Source organism: Panulirus ornatus, chromosome 6, assembly GCF_036320965.1.
Source record: "Panulirus ornatus isolate Po-2019 chromosome 6, ASM3632096v1, whole genome shotgun sequence".
Lineage (NCBI taxonomy): Eukaryota > Metazoa > Arthropoda > Malacostraca > Decapoda > Palinuridae > Panulirus > Panulirus ornatus.
In genome coordinates, this window is record NC_092229.1 from 42,961,334 (window position 1) to 42,976,952 (window position 15,619).

General features: G+C 40.3%; 1 protein-coding gene across 1 annotated transcript in view; it reads left to right on the forward strand.

The window, feature by feature from the left end:
- Positions 1-15,619, forward strand: part of LOC139749169 (elongation factor-like GTPase 1) — a 125,355-nt gene that overhangs the window by 74,674 nt on the left and 35,062 nt on the right. The window contains exons 6-8 of the mRNA XM_071662825.1: positions 956-1,820; positions 1,997-2,110; positions 5,138-5,404. Of these exons, the coding sequence (XP_071518926.1) occupies positions 956-1,820; positions 1,997-2,110; positions 5,138-5,404 (1,246 nt within the window). The remainder of the gene's footprint in view (positions 1-955; positions 1,821-1,996; positions 2,111-5,137; positions 5,405-15,619) is intronic.

The following is a 15,619-nucleotide window of genomic DNA, read 5'->3' on the forward strand; positions in this document are numbered from 1 at the left end:
TTGCCCCCTCCCCCACCCTATGATCCACTTCCGCTTCCATGGTTCCATCCGCTGACAGATCCACTCCCAGATATCTAAAACACTTCACTTCCTCCAGTTTTTCTCCATTCAAACTCACCTCCCAATTGACTTGACCCTCAACCCTACTGTACCTAATAACCTTGCTCTTATTCACATTTACTCTTAACTTTCTTCTTCCACACACTTTACCAAACTCAGTCACCAGCTTCTGCAGTTTCTCACATGAATCAGCCACCAGCGCTGTATCATCAGCGAACAACAACTGACTCACTTCCCAAGCTCTCTCATCCCCCACAGACTTCATACTTGCCCCTCTTTCCAGGACTCTTGCATTTACCTCCCTAACAACCCCATCCATAAACAAATTAAACAACCATGGAGACATCACACACCCCTGCCGCAAACCTACATTCACTGAGAACCAATCACTTTCCTCTCTTCCTACACGTACACATGCCTTACATCCTCGATAAAAACTTTTCACTGCTTCTAACAACTTGCCTCCCACACCATATATTCTTAATACCTTAATACCTTTTGCTAGGTAGCTTCAGGAATTATGCCTTCAAAGAAGAACCTTATCTTTGCTTCTTCTGTTCCTTGTAAACAGTGATAGTACAGAGGGGGAGGACTTCTAGCCCCACTCCTATTTCTCTTAATCACCTGGAACACACAGGAGATAAAAGAAAAGTATTCTCTCTTCCCTACCTGAAAGGATAACTTTGATATCTATGTTGTGTATATATTTATATATTTGCTTTTCAGTTTTTTGATGTTTAATAATGTCTCCATATATGTTGAAGTATCTTACATGTCATGGTATTATATGACACACTATTGTTTTCAAAGATACCTTGCTGAACTAGTTACTAAACTTTATCATATGTTTGTATTTCCAATTTCTTTTTTTACACCTTTTTCATTTTCATCACAGCATTCACCACTTTGCTGACCAGTTTTCTGCTAAGCTGGGAATGAACAAGGCTGTTCTGAAGAAGACCCTTTGGGGAGACTATTACATAACTACAAAAGGAGGACAGAAGAAAATTGTGTCTGGTGCTCGAGATAAACGCAAGAATCCACTTTTTGTCACACTGATCTTAGAGAATCTGTACAGAGTTTATGATACAGTTATGGTCAGAAAAGATAAGAATGAAACTGAGAAATTGGCAGAGGTTTTAGGAGTACAGATACCATTAAGTATTTCTAAGTCAACAGATATGCGATTAAAGCTCAACTTCCTGTGCAGTGGTTGGCTTCCCTTAGCCCCAGCTGTCTTAGAGATGGTTGTTGAACACTTACCAAGTGCAGCTGATATATCTGAGGACCGTGCAACAAAGCTCATGTGCTCAGCTACTCAAAGGTTTGACTCGCTTCCACCAGAAACACAGAAGCTTAAACAGGCATTTATGAGATGCAGTAGTAATGAAAAAGAGCCACTTATTGCATATGTGTCAAAGATGTTTCATGTGCCGAGGAAACATTTACCAGAGGATGGATCATTTCAGAAAAATGTCATAATTCAAGGGGGTAGCCAGGGCCTTTTGTCTGAAGAAGAAGTTGCAACACGCAGGGAGGACATACGTCGCAGAAAAGATGCAGCAGCTACTGCTGTAAATGCAGGATCAAATCAGGAACAGCCATTGACAGCAGAGGAAATTGCAGAGTTAAAAAAGCAACGTGAAACTGAATTGGAAAACAAAAGGAAGGCAGAGGAAGACAAAAGAAAATGGATGGAAGAGGAGGTGTTTGTTGCATTTGCACGAGTCTTCAGTGGAACTCTGCAAGCTGGACAGAAGGTAAGAAGGCTAATGCAGTATTTCTAATATTTATTTGATTTTTTAGTCATGATTGGAGTAGAAATTTAAAATCACTGATATTGCTCATTCTTAGAGCAAGACTTGAATATCATATGGTTTACTCTTGAGGAGCAGAAATATGAACATCACTTTCATTTGACCCACATTTGTGACAGGTGTATGTTTTGGGCCCAAAGCATGATCCCAGTACAGCGTTGAGTCTGGTAGCACTCAGCAGTGAGGAGATAGAGGGAAATCTGAAGGAACACACACACATTCATATTTGCCAGGTAGGTCCATAGAGTTTATCTTGTTTATATCTCTGTTCCCTCAGTCAGTAAGCCACAAGATCATCACCATATTCAGGCAAGTTTCTCCCATACATTCTTCAAAGCAAACACCTGATCCACACGTTCTCTACCACTTCTGAAACCACACTGCTTCTCCCCAATCTGATGCTCTGTTCATGCCTTAACCCTCTTAATCAATACCCTCCCATATAATTTCCCAGGAATACTCAACAAACTTATGCGTCTGTAATTTGAACACTCATCTCTATCCCCTTTCCCTTTGTACAGTGGCACTATGCATGCATTGCACCAATCCTCAGGCACTTCACCATGATCCATACATACATTGAATATCCTTACCAACAGATCAACAACACAGTCACCCCCTTTTTCTTATGAATTCCACTGAGTACCATCCAAATCCACCGCCTTGCTAGCTTTCATCTTCCACAAAGCTTTCACTACCTCTTCTGTGTTCACCAAACCATTCTCCCTGACCCTCTCACTTCGCACACAACCCCAACCAAAACCCCCTATATCTGCCACTCTATCATCAAACACATTCAGCAAGCATTCAAAATATTCACTCCATCTCCTTCTCACTTCATCACTACTTGTTATTGCCTCCCCATTTGCCCCCTTCACTAATGTTCCCATTTGTTCTCTTGTCTTATGCACTTTATTAACCTCCTTCCAAAACATCTTTTTATTCTCCCTAAGATTTGATAATACTTTCTCACCCCAACTCTCATTTGCCCTCTTTTTCACCTCTTGCACCTTTCTCTTGACCTCCTGCCTCTTTCTTTTATACATCTCCCAGTCATTTTCACTACTTCCCTGTAAAAATCCTCCAAACGTCTCTCTCTTCTCCTTCACTAACAATCTTACTTCATCATTCCACCATTCACTACCCTTTCCAGTCTGTCCTCCTCCCACCTTTCTCATGCCACATGCATCTTTTGTACGTGTGTGTGTATATGAGTGGATGGGCCATTCTTTGTCTGTTTCCTGGCACTACCTTGCCAAGTGAGGATATTCCCTCTAAGGCTCAGTCCTCTGTTCTCAGCACTACCTCGCTAATGTGGGAGATGGCAAATATGTATGAAGACAAAAAATGAATTTCCACACTTGATTGCTGTTTCCTTAATCACAGCTTCTCACATTAGCGAGGTACACTTATATTTGGTTAAGGTTATTTAATGTATGTATGACTCATGGTGAGGTGCCTGAGGATTGGCGGAATGCGTGCATAGTGCCATTGTACAAAGGCAAAGGGGATAAGAGTGAGTGCTCAAATTACAGAGGTATAAGTTTGTTGAGTATTCCTGGTAAATTATATGGGAGGGTATTGATTGAGAGGGTGAAGGCATGTACAGAGCATCAGATTGGGGAAGAGCAGTGTGGTTTCAGAAGTGGTACAGGATGTGTGGATCAGATGTTTGCTTTGAAGAATGTATGTGAGAAATACTTAGAAAAGCAAATGGATTTGTATGTAGCATTTATGGATCTGGAGAAGGCATATGATAGAGTTGATAGAGATGCTCTGTGGAAGGTATTAAGAATATATGGTGTGGGAGGAAAGTTGTTAGAAGCAGTGAAAAGTTTTTATCGAGGATGTAAGGCATGTGTACGTGTAGGAAGAGAGGAAAGTGATTGGTTCTCAGTGAATGTAGGTTTGCGGCAGGGGTGTGTGATGTCTCCATGGTTGTTTAATTTGTTTATGGATGGGGTTGTTAGGGAGGTAAATGCAAGAGTTTTGGAAAGAGGGGCAAGTATGAAGTCTGTTGGGGATGAGAGAGCTTGGGAAGTGAGTCAGTTGTTGTTCGCTGATGATACAGCGCTGGTGGCGGATTCATGTGAGAAACTGCAGAAGCTGGTGACTGAGTTTGGAAAAGTGTGTGGAAGAAGAAAGTTAAGAGTAAATGTGAATAAGAGCAAGGTTATTAGGTACAGTAGGGTTGAGGGTCAAGTCAATTGGGAGGTGAGTTTGAATGGAGAAAAACTGGAGGAAGTGAAGTGTTTTAGATATCTGGGAGTGGATGTGGCAGCGGATGGAACCATGGAAGCGGAAGTGGATCATAGGGTGGGGGAGGGGGCGAAAATCCTGGGGGCCTTGAAGAATGTGTGGAAGTCGAGAACATTATCTCGGAAAGCAAAAATGGGTATGTTTGAAGGAATAGTGGTTCCAACAATGTTGTATGGTTGCGAGGCGTGGGCTATGGATAGAGTTGTGCGCAGGAGGATGGATGTGCTGGAAATGAGATGTTTGAGGACAATGTGTGGTGTGAGGTGGTTTGATCGAGTAAGTAACGTAAGGGTAAGAGAGATATGTGGAAATAAAAAGAGCGTGGTTGAGAGAGCAGAAGAGGGTGTTTTGAAGTGGTTTGGGCACATGGAGAGGATGAGTGAGGAAAGATTGACCAAGAGGATATATGTGTCGGAGGTGGAGGGAACAAGGAGAAGAGGGAGACCAAATTGGAGGTGGAAAGATGGAGTGAAAAAGATTTTGTGTGATCGGGGCCTGAGCATGCAGGAGGGTGAAAGGAGGGCAAGGAATAGAGTGAATTGGAGCGATGTGGTATACCGGGGTTGACTTGCTGTCAGTGGATTGAAGCAGGGCATGTGAAGCGTCTGGGGTAAACCATGGAAAGCTGTGTAGGTATGTATATTTGCGTGTGTGGACGTATGTATATACATGTGTATGGGGGAGGTTGGGCCATTTCTTTCGTCTGTTTCCTTGCGCTACCTCGCAAACGCGGGAGACAGCGACAAAGTATAATAAATATAAATAAAAATAAATACTTATATTTGGTGTAGGATGTCAAGCATCTTTATTCAGATCTACATATATATATCTGCAGCTGGTATTTCTAGTCAAGAAAGTGATTGCTTATTGAAGTAAGCCTTTTAAGCCTGAAGACTATGATACTTTTGTTTTTAAGTTATATATTTCAAAAAATTATTTAGATATAAGTGATTTCTCCCAAAATGTTTTCCATACAGGTGCATATTTATCATTTTGTACAGATCTCCGATATTTACCTTTTGCTTGGCCGTGAATTTGAGCGCTTAAAGTGTGCTGGTGCTGGCACAGTGGTTGGTATAACTGGACTGGGAGAATACATCATCAAGAGTGCCACACTTTCTTCAACACCAGCCATGCCAGCCTTCACAGAGCTCACCCTTAGTGCTACGCCTATTTTAAGAGTTGCAGTTGAACCACATGACCCCAGAGATCTTCCAAAGCTGCGTTCTGGTCTCAAGTTGCTGAACCAAGCTGATCCATGTGTTCAGGTACTAGATTCAGCATTCACAAGACACACTTAAATGTAACTCCTAGGTGTCAGGAGGATTAGTGACAGCTGCATAGTTAGCCAACACTTCAGTGGTTGTTAAGCTGCACTCCTCTGATCCAGACAGCTGTCTTTTCTTTCTGCCTCGCCCACATGTGGACTGCTGGTATTTTATCCACAAACATATAATCTCTCCTTATCACACATAATACCTGACAACACTTAACTTATACAACTCATTCTTTGTAGTACCAGATTGTTCTGCAGTAAATGCCATGTGCTAACCCTGGCTTTTGGCAAAATGGTAGGAGCGATAGATGTAAGTTGTAGGTGGAAATATTAGACAGGTACATTAGAAGTAGTAGGTGGGAACATTAAGGTGTGAGCATTAGGTATAAGTAGTAGGTGGGAACATTAAGGTATAAGTAGTAGGTGGGAACATTAAGGTGTGAGCATTAGGTATAAGTAGTAGGTTGGAACATCAGGTAGAAGTCAGCAGGAACATTAGTTAGGAGCCTCTGGACACATTGTGTTAGGATTGCCCCCTGCCAATTGGCCATTAAGGATAAGGCTCTTAAAGGCTAAAAAACAGCACTGAAGTTCACCAGGTATTGAGGCTTTTGTTGTGGCTATCCCCTCGAGGGAGTTCCCAGAGGGATATAGATAGATAGATAGATAGACAGAAAGATAGATAGATTGATAATTCAACACTAAAGATTTACCATATCTTAAGCTGCTTGATTGTTATACCGTAAAGTGTTTTATATGTATATTGGTCTACAGACATCTCTACATCATTTATATTCTTTTCCCTTTAAGTCCTTACATTGATTTTATGTTTTAGCACATTGATTATTGTTTATGCCTTCTTGTCTTTCCTGCATATTATTATTGTTGCTATTATTTATTTATTTATTTATTTATTTATTTTGGTAAACAGAGAAGAGGTAGTAAAAGCTTTGCGGAAGATGAAAGCCGGCAAGGCAGCAGGTTTGGATGGTATTGCAGTGGAATTTATTAAAAAAGGGGGTGACTGTATTGTTGACTGGTTAGTAAGGTTATTTAATGTATGTATGACTCATGGTGAGGTGCCTGAGGATTGGTGGAATGCTTGCATAGTGCCATTGTACAAAGGCAAAGGGAATAAGAGTGAGTGCTCAAATTACAGAGGTATAAGTTTGTTGAGTATTCCTGGCAAATTATATGGGAGGGTATTGATTGAGAGGGTGAAGGCATGTACAGAGCATCCGATTGGGGAAGATCAGTGTGGTTTCAGAAGTGGTAGAGGATGTGTGGATCAGGTGTTTGCTTTGAAGAATGTATGTGAGAAATACTTAGAAAAGCAAATGGATTTGTATGTAGCATTTATGGATCTGGAGAAGGCATATGATAGAGTTGATAGAGATGCTCTGTGGAAGGTATTAAGAATATATGGTGTGGGAGGCAAGTTGTTAGAAGCAGTGAAAAGTTTTTATCGAGGATGTAAGGCATGTGTACGTGTAGGAAGAGAGGAAAGTGATTGGTTCTCAGTGAATGTAGGTTTGCGGCAGGGGTGTGTGATGTCTCCATGGTTGTTTAATTTGTTTATGGATGGGGTTGTTAGGAAGGTGAATGCAAGAGTTTTGGAAAGAGGCGCAAGTATGAAGTCTGTTGGGGATGAGAGAGCTTGGGAAGTGAGTCAGTTGTTTGCTGATGATACAGCGCTGGTGGCTGATTCATGTGAGAAACTGCAGAAGCTGGTGACTGAGTTTGGTAAAGTGTGTGAAAGAAGAAAGTTAAGAGTAAATGTGAATAAGAGCAAGGTTATTAGGTACAGTAGGGTTGAGGGTCAAGTCAATTGGGAGGTGAGTTTGAATGGAGAAAAACTGGAGGAAGTGAAGTGTTTTAGATATCTGGGAGTGGATCTGGCAGCGGATGGAACCATGGAAGCGGAAGTGGATCATAGGGTGGGGGAGGGGGCGAAAATTCTGGGAGCCTTGAAGAATGTGTGGAAGTCGAGAACATTATCTCGGAAAGCAAAAATGGGTATGTTTGAAGGAATAGTGGTTCCAACAATGTTGTATGGTTGCGAGGCGTGGACTATGGATAGAGTTGTGCGCAGGAGGATGGATGTGCTGGAAATGAGATGTTTGAGGACAATGTGTGGTGTGAGGTGGTTTGATCGAGTAAGTAACGTAAGGGTAAGAGAGATGTGTGGAAATAAAAAGAGCGTGGTTGAGAGAGCAGAAGAGGGTGTTTTGAAATGGTTTGGTCACATGGAGAGAATGAGTGAGGAAAGATTGACCAAGAGGATATATGTGTCAGAGGTGGAGGGAACGAGGAGAAGAGGGAGACCAAATTGGAGGTGGAAAGATGGAGTGAAAAAGATTTTGTGTGATCGGGGCCTGAACATGCAGGAGGGTGAAAGGAGGGCAAGGAATAGAGTGAATTGGAGCGATGTGGTATACCGGGGTTGACGTGCTGTCAGTGGATTGAATCAAGGCATGTGAAGCGTCTGGGGTAAACCATGGAGGGCTGTGTAGGTATGTATATTTGTGTGTGGACGTATGTATATACATGTGTATGGGGGTGGGTTGGGCCATTTCTTTCGTCTGTTTCCTTGCGCTACCTCGCAAACGCGGGAGACAGCGACAAAGTATAATAAAAAAAAAATATATTTATTTATTTTATTGTACTTAACCACTGTCTCCCGCGCCAGTGAGGTAGCGCAAGGAAACAGACGAGGAATGTCCCAACCCACCCACATACACTTGTATATACATAAACGCCCACACATGCACATCTACATACATATATATTTCAATGTATACATACATATACATTTCAATGTATACATACATATACATACACAGACATATACATATCCATACTTGCTGCCTTCATCCATTCCCGTCGCCATCCCACCACACACAAAATAGCATCCCCCCCTCCAGCAAGGCAACACCAGGAACAGACAAAAAAGGCCACATTCATTCACACTCGGTCTCTAGCTGTCATGTGTAATGCACTGAAACCACAGCTCCCTCTCCACATCCAGACTCCACAGACCCTCCATGGTTTATCCCAGATGCTTCACATGCCCTGGTTAGTAGTAGTAGTAGTAGTATCCCTGGGGATGGGGGGAAGGAATTCTGCCCATGTATCTCATGCATGTCATAGAAGGTGACTAAGAGGAGCGGGAGTACTGGGCTGGAAATCCTTCTCTCCTGTATTTCTTGCCAAAAGGAAAAATAGAAGAGATCCAAATGAGACCCTTTTTTCTTTTAAGGATCAGTCATCTGTTCTGGACACTACCTAACTCACTCATGAAATACTGAACAAGTATGAAAACAAGAAAGAAAATGTAGTAGTGGTAGTAGTAGTAGTAGAAGTAGGTAAGTGAGTGAGTGAGTAAGTCTGTTATTGTGTGAGTGAATGAGTAACAGGGTCATAAGTCTAGTCCAGGTAACAGGGGTTCCCTGCATTTTGCCAGCCATCACTGGTAGGAACCCCGTTTTTGGAGAAATGATTACCACAAAAGGTGCATGCATATATGTACTTCCATCACTTTATATAACTGGGAACAGATAGACAGATAGATAGATAACACTGTTCAACAAAATTCTGACTTTTTTTTTGTCCCACTAGCTAAAATAGGTGGACTTTATAGTACTTTTTATGCTTAATACAAATTTTTTTTAAGAATTTTTCTGTCAGGCATGGTTTTTAAGTAGCAGAGCAATTAGATTTTACAGTAAGTGTATATTACTCATTCATAAATAAGGCTGGTATTCCACTTTAAAAACTTACCTCTAAAATGTAGAAGTGTACACTTTTTGGCTGCACAGGTTGAGTATCCCTTATCCAAAATGCCAGGGACGAGAAGTATTTCAGATTATGGATTTTTTCAAATTTTGGAATATTTGCATATACACAATGAGATATCTTGGGGATGGAACCGAAGTCTGAATGCAAAATCCATTTATGTACACATAGCCTGAAGGTAATTTATACAATATTTTTAATGATATTGTGCATGAAACAAAGTTTGTGTAACATAAACCATCAGAAAGCTAAGATGTCACAACCTCAGCTCCCCACATGGATAGTCTGTTGTTGTTTGGCATCATCTTCATTCCTTTCTCTAAATTTATATGCCGCTGATAAGCAATCATTTTCTTACACTTATTCACACATAAGTACTTGACAGTAAAAAAATATGAAATACCATTAACACAATGGATTATGGATGCTCAACCTGTATTTGGCCCCAGGAACATCCCTCCTTAGTGTCCAGTAGCAATCTACCAACAGAGAGGGGTTTCACTTTCCTTGGTACCGCTTTTCCACGTCCAAAATATCCTAGTGAAATTTTAAATTTTCTGGGAAAAAGTCTAAGTGCAAGTCCAAAAAGTATATATTTAGACTCATAATGTGCCCTATGAAGTCAATAGAATTTTTACATCACAGTAGTTTTCTGATCTGCGACTCCCGCAAAATCTTTGCAAGCTCTCATAAATGACAGCCATGCAATTTTTTCAACTTCATTTAGCTCTTCATTGAACTTTTCATCTCAAGGCAGTTCCCTGATCTGTGGTCCGGCAAAATATCCTCCTTTGATGAAGTTCTTCCTCAATCCGAGCTTAATGTGCAAAGGAGGTAGATAAATTTTCTCAGGATCAACAAGAGGAGGATTGATGACATTCTTCGTCAGTGGATTCAGCGATGTTTATTTTGGTCACACTTTTTGTGCATGATGATTTTCCTTGTCCCAGCTGTCCCACTCACAGAAGAAACAACAGAACTTTAGGTAACCAAGTTGCAGTCTGAGTCAAAGTGCCACAATTTTTAGGTCACCACATATAGTCCACTTAAAGTCCCCATACCTAATTTTTTCCAAAAGAAGCTTCATTTTATCATACAGTTCCTTCATGTTAGCTACGTGAGCCAGAGGAACAGAGGGGAACTTATTTACGTTGTGGAATAGAACTGCTTTTAAGCTTACTTTTGATGAGTCAATAAACAAGTGCCACTTATGTTATATTCATGGCCAAGTACCTCCATGACAGAATGAACACTTTTGCAAAAACACCAGACCATCTTCAAGGGAGAAAAATTATTGAAAATGACATGGCAATCTCAATAAAATCAAATTTTAGTTTCATTCTAGAGAAGATACCAGCCCTTTAACATGGAACCCAAAAGTTCAGCTAGCTTCCTAGACAAATGTAAATCTCGGACATGATCATTAAGATCTTGACTCTGCAAATGTGGTTCACATGAAGAACAACTTCCTTCGAATATTGGATCCATATTGTCCTCTACTTGTCTACTTTCACACCATCAGACTCATTGTCACTGTGCCAATGTTTCTTAGAGGCTCTGGCACAGGTAATTCCTGATGGCAAATTAGGGTACTTAACAGAATGCTTGGATTTTGATGGTGTACCACTTATATTTGGCAGGCAGGAGTAGCAATCTGAAGCATGATCTTTGGGTTCTCTCCAAAAATTAGGAATGGCAAAAGGCATACAATGTGAACCTTTTGCTCATGCTGTGAGAAACCTGACACATGACACAGCAAATATGGAGGGGGCCCAACTTTTATCCTAGCCACCCACTTTACAACCAAAGTAATGCTCATAGCATTTTTTTAATAAGGGGTGTGAAAGATTCTTATCTTTCTTTTCTTTTAAACTATTCGCCATTTCCCGCATTAGCGAGGTAGCGTTAAGAACAGAGGACTGGGCCTTTGTGGAATATCCTCACCTGGCCCCCCTCTGTTCCTTCTTTTGGAAAATTAAAAAAAAAAAAAACGAGAGGGGAGGATTTCCAGCCTCCCGCTCCCTCCCCTTTTAGTCGCCTTCTACGACACGCAGGGAATACGTGGGAAGTATTCTTAATCCCCTATCCCCAATATTCCCATGAATCAAATAGTTTAATATATATCAAATCAAAGATGACAGAATGATGCTGTATGTGTATTTATACAATTTAGGAGATTAGCCGAATGACTACCTACACTGCCTTGCCTACCAACTGTTTTGAATGCAAGAGATGTGTGTCTGGTTTACTAGTTTCTGACTTCTTTCACTGATTTAAACTAGGCCAGTAATTTAGGTGGAAAGGACCAAAAAAGAGAAAAGTTAATGGATGGACTGTTTTTAACCCAATGACTGCAACTACTCTAGATATGTAGGGTACCTTCAGAGTAGTAACTTTCAATCAACTGCATAAAAAATCCTATTAATCTTTTTGTCTCACCATTCATAAGAGCTCTTTTTTTGTAGGGAAATATATATATATATCTATCTATCTATCTATCATACTATTCGCCACTTCCCGCACCAGCGAGGCAGCGTTAAGAACAGAGGACTGGGCCCCTGAGGGAACATCCTCACATGGCCCCCCTCTCCGTTCCCTCCCCTGGGAAAAAAAAAAATATGATATGAATGCCAGTTCACTGCAGATGTGGCAGAAAGAATTTGGACTATTTGCACAGTTTCTCAGCATTATAATGGTGGATGGAGTATCAGCACAACACTTGAAAACACAAAAGCGTAATGTGTCAAGAGGGTGGAAAAGACAGTTTACACATTGAATTTTAGCTTGCTACTGACAGAGAACTGCTATTCGGGCTGGCACCATTTGAATGTCCCAACATTTCTAGTTATGTTTCTGCAGGCCCCTGGTGACTCATATATCTAGGATTGTGTTTTCAGAAAGAAGCTGTTGCATTTCACAAACAATTAGAATAGCTGTGTTCATTAAACATTTGTTTCAAATGCTCTGTAGAGCACTGGCACATAATATACTGTACATAATGATATGCAAGTGTGCTGGAACAAAAAACTATGGGTGGTAGAGAAGTTCTGAAAATGTAATTGGATTCAGTCAGCATGCAAAAATACATAAGAACCATATATTTTTTTCCATGGAACAAAATCTTTGTTGACAATTGTAATTTAAGACTTGGGAGTCCCTGTTGTGGAAAATAGTTTCCACAAGAGATGGAAATCTATTTGGCCCACAAAAGCAATGAATGATTTTATCTTGAGCACTTATAAATGTAATTAAAGCATTCAATTTTGTTGCCCATGTCTTTACATAAGGGCATTTACATGCATTCTATTGAGTCGGGGTGCATTGAAGTGCTGCTCTGGTACTGTCGTCCATTTGAGAGGAAATATTTCTTTCTGAACACTATTTTTTATTGCTAATATACATAGTTTTATATCATGAATTACACTGGCTTCATCTAGTGAGTAATAGCAGTTGTATTTGGCTGGAATGCAGTTTGGCATTCTGAACCAATACAGTAAGTTATCTACTAACCAAAAGTCTGCTTTACAAATAATCTAATTTAAGAAAGATCTGATTATTATAAATTCATGTGCAGTGGTAACTTATTCCTGCTACAATGCTTACTAATCACTGCAGTCACTGATGCTTGACCCAAGACTGACACTGAATCTAGCATTGGCCTTTAAGGAGTTTTTAAAACATTTATCCAATAACCAGTGAATGATACAATAAATTCAATTCTTTATGAATGTTTTCTACTCAATTCTCTTCAGTAGGTTCAAACTTTGTGCATGAATAACTTAGGTGGTTGACCTCATATGAAGACCATTTAAGAGAGCATTTTACCTCAAATGAGAACCAATTCTTTCAGTAGCCACCTCTGCTTTGAGGCAAAATATACAGCCATTGATACTTGTTGTGGCATCCCATGAATTATTCATACACAAGAAGAGTGCAGGTATTGTTTTCTCTATTTTCAGGATTTTAGAAGGTCCATGCTCATTAGGTTTGCAATATGTGAGTATGGGGTGGAGTAGAATGTAAAGGTGCCCCTTAGTGATATATGTAAATGTGCTGAATTTCCAACTTGAGAATGAAAATCTCCTAGATTCAAATTAAATGCCCAGGAATGTTGTCAACTTTGGTGAACTTTTTTTTAATGTGCTCTTTAGGAAATCCTATTTTTAAGAGAATGAGTTATTAACAGTGGGGAGGTGAACAAATGTAACAAAGTTTAGGTCAGAGTCAAAACTGACTTGACTTAAGGTACTGTCATTGTAATTTAATGGCTATTTTGTGCTAGTGAGCTTCAGCACTGGTGTTAGGATTACTTTAGGGGATCATTCACACCCCTGAAATGAATAGTGGTTTTAAAGAAGCCAGAGAAATTAGACAAAATAGCTAAGACAGCAGTCACTAACAAAGACAAATACTATGAAAAAGTTCTTTTGCTAAATTGAATTGCAGTTTGGTATATCCTCAAAAGACAGGGTTTTCACATTCTCAAAAATTCATAAATACGTTTCCTTGTCTTTTCTTTTTCCATTTCATAATTTTTCCTATATTTCAGTAAAGGCATGGCCTTTATGTAGACTTTTGTCCATGACTGAAGCCTTCAACATAAAAAAGGGGAATATATCAAGACTAGGTTATTAGGTACGGTAGGGTTGAGGGACAAGTCAATTGGGAGGTAAGTTTGAATGGAGAAAAACTGGAGGAAGTGAAGTGTTTTAGATATCTAGGAGTGGATTTGGCAGCAGATGGAAGCAGAAGTGAATCATAGGGTGGGGTAGGGGGCGAGAGTTCTGGGAGCGTTGAAAAATGTATGGAAGTCGAGAACGTTATCTTGAAAAGCAAAATGGGTATGTTTGAAGGAATAGTGGTTCCAACAATGTTATATGGTTGCTAGGCATGGGCTATAGATAGAGTTGTGCGGAGGAGGGTGGATGTGCTGGAAATGAGATGTTTGAGGACAATATGTGGTGTGAGGTGGTTTGATCGAGTAAGTAATGAAAGGATAAGAGAGATGTGTGGCAATAAAAAGAGTGTGGTTGAAAGAGCAGAAGAGGGTGTTTTGAAATGGTTTGGTCACATGGAGAGAATGAGTGAGGAAAGATTGACAAAGAGGATATATGTGTCAGAGGTGAAGGGAACGAGAAGTGGGAGACCAAATTGGAGGAGGAAATATGGAGTGAAAAAGATTTTGAGTGATCGGTGCCTGAACATGCAGGAGGGTGAAAGGCTTGCAAGGAGTAGAGTGAATTGGAACGATGTGGTATACTGGGGTCGACGTGCTGTCAATGGATTGAACCAGGGCATGTGAAGCATCTGGGGTAAACCATAGAAAGTTTTGTGGGGCCTGGATGTGAAAAGGGAGCTGTGGTTTCGGTGCATTGTACATGACAGCTAGAGACTTGAGTGTGAACGAATGAGGCCCTTGTTGTCTTTTCCTAGCGCTACCTTATGCACATGCGGGGGGAGGGGGTTGTCATTTCATGTGTTCCAGAGTGGTGACGGGAATGAATAAGGGCAGACAGTATGAATTATGTACTTGTGTATATACGTATATGTCTGTGTGTTTATATATATGTATATGTTGAGATGTATAGGTATGTATATGTGCTGTGTGTGGATGTGTATGTATATGCATGTGTATGTGGGTGGGTTGGGCCATTTTTTCGTCTGTTTCCTTGCACTACCTCGCTAACACGGGAGACAGCGACAAAGTATAATAAAATAAAATGATAATAGCCAAGACTAGTGAGTAATAGCAATGTTCACAGTGAAGAGACATTAGGTTGAGATGGAAGAGGAACCACAAGAGAACAGATGTTTGGAGACGTTTAGCAAAACTTTTGGAAAAAAAAAAGACCAGTTGTTACCACAATTAGAGGAGTTAAGAGAAACTGAGGAATCATTTCAAGGATCAGGCCTTTAAGGACCTGAAAAGATATAGTCATTGGGTATGAATGAGATTCACTTTTTTGGATAAGATTCAGGAGGAACATAATCAGAAGAAAGGAGAATTTACTCAAAGGCATACAAGGTCTGATGAGTCTTTTCTAGATGTCTTATGTACAACACTGGGCAGAGAGGAGCAGAAGGAGCAAATTCAGTAACAGTTCCACTCGAGGATAGGACTAAAATACATGCCCAGTCTCCTGACAGTAGTAGGCAGAGGAATGCAAAAGGAGCTGTTTTGGCAGTGTATTAACAGACACATAGTGTAAAAATTCACTTTGAGGAACATAGACCTGGGGTCATACAAACAGGTACATAGGAAATGAAGTGAAGCTGTAAAAAGACTAATATGCACTTTAAGAGGCTGAGCAATCAAGGAAGTCTAAGTACAGATTTAGAAAATTACAAAGCATCAGTACAAGACCAAGAGAGATTTTTAGAATAAGGCAAAGACACTGAGTTTGGCATTTAA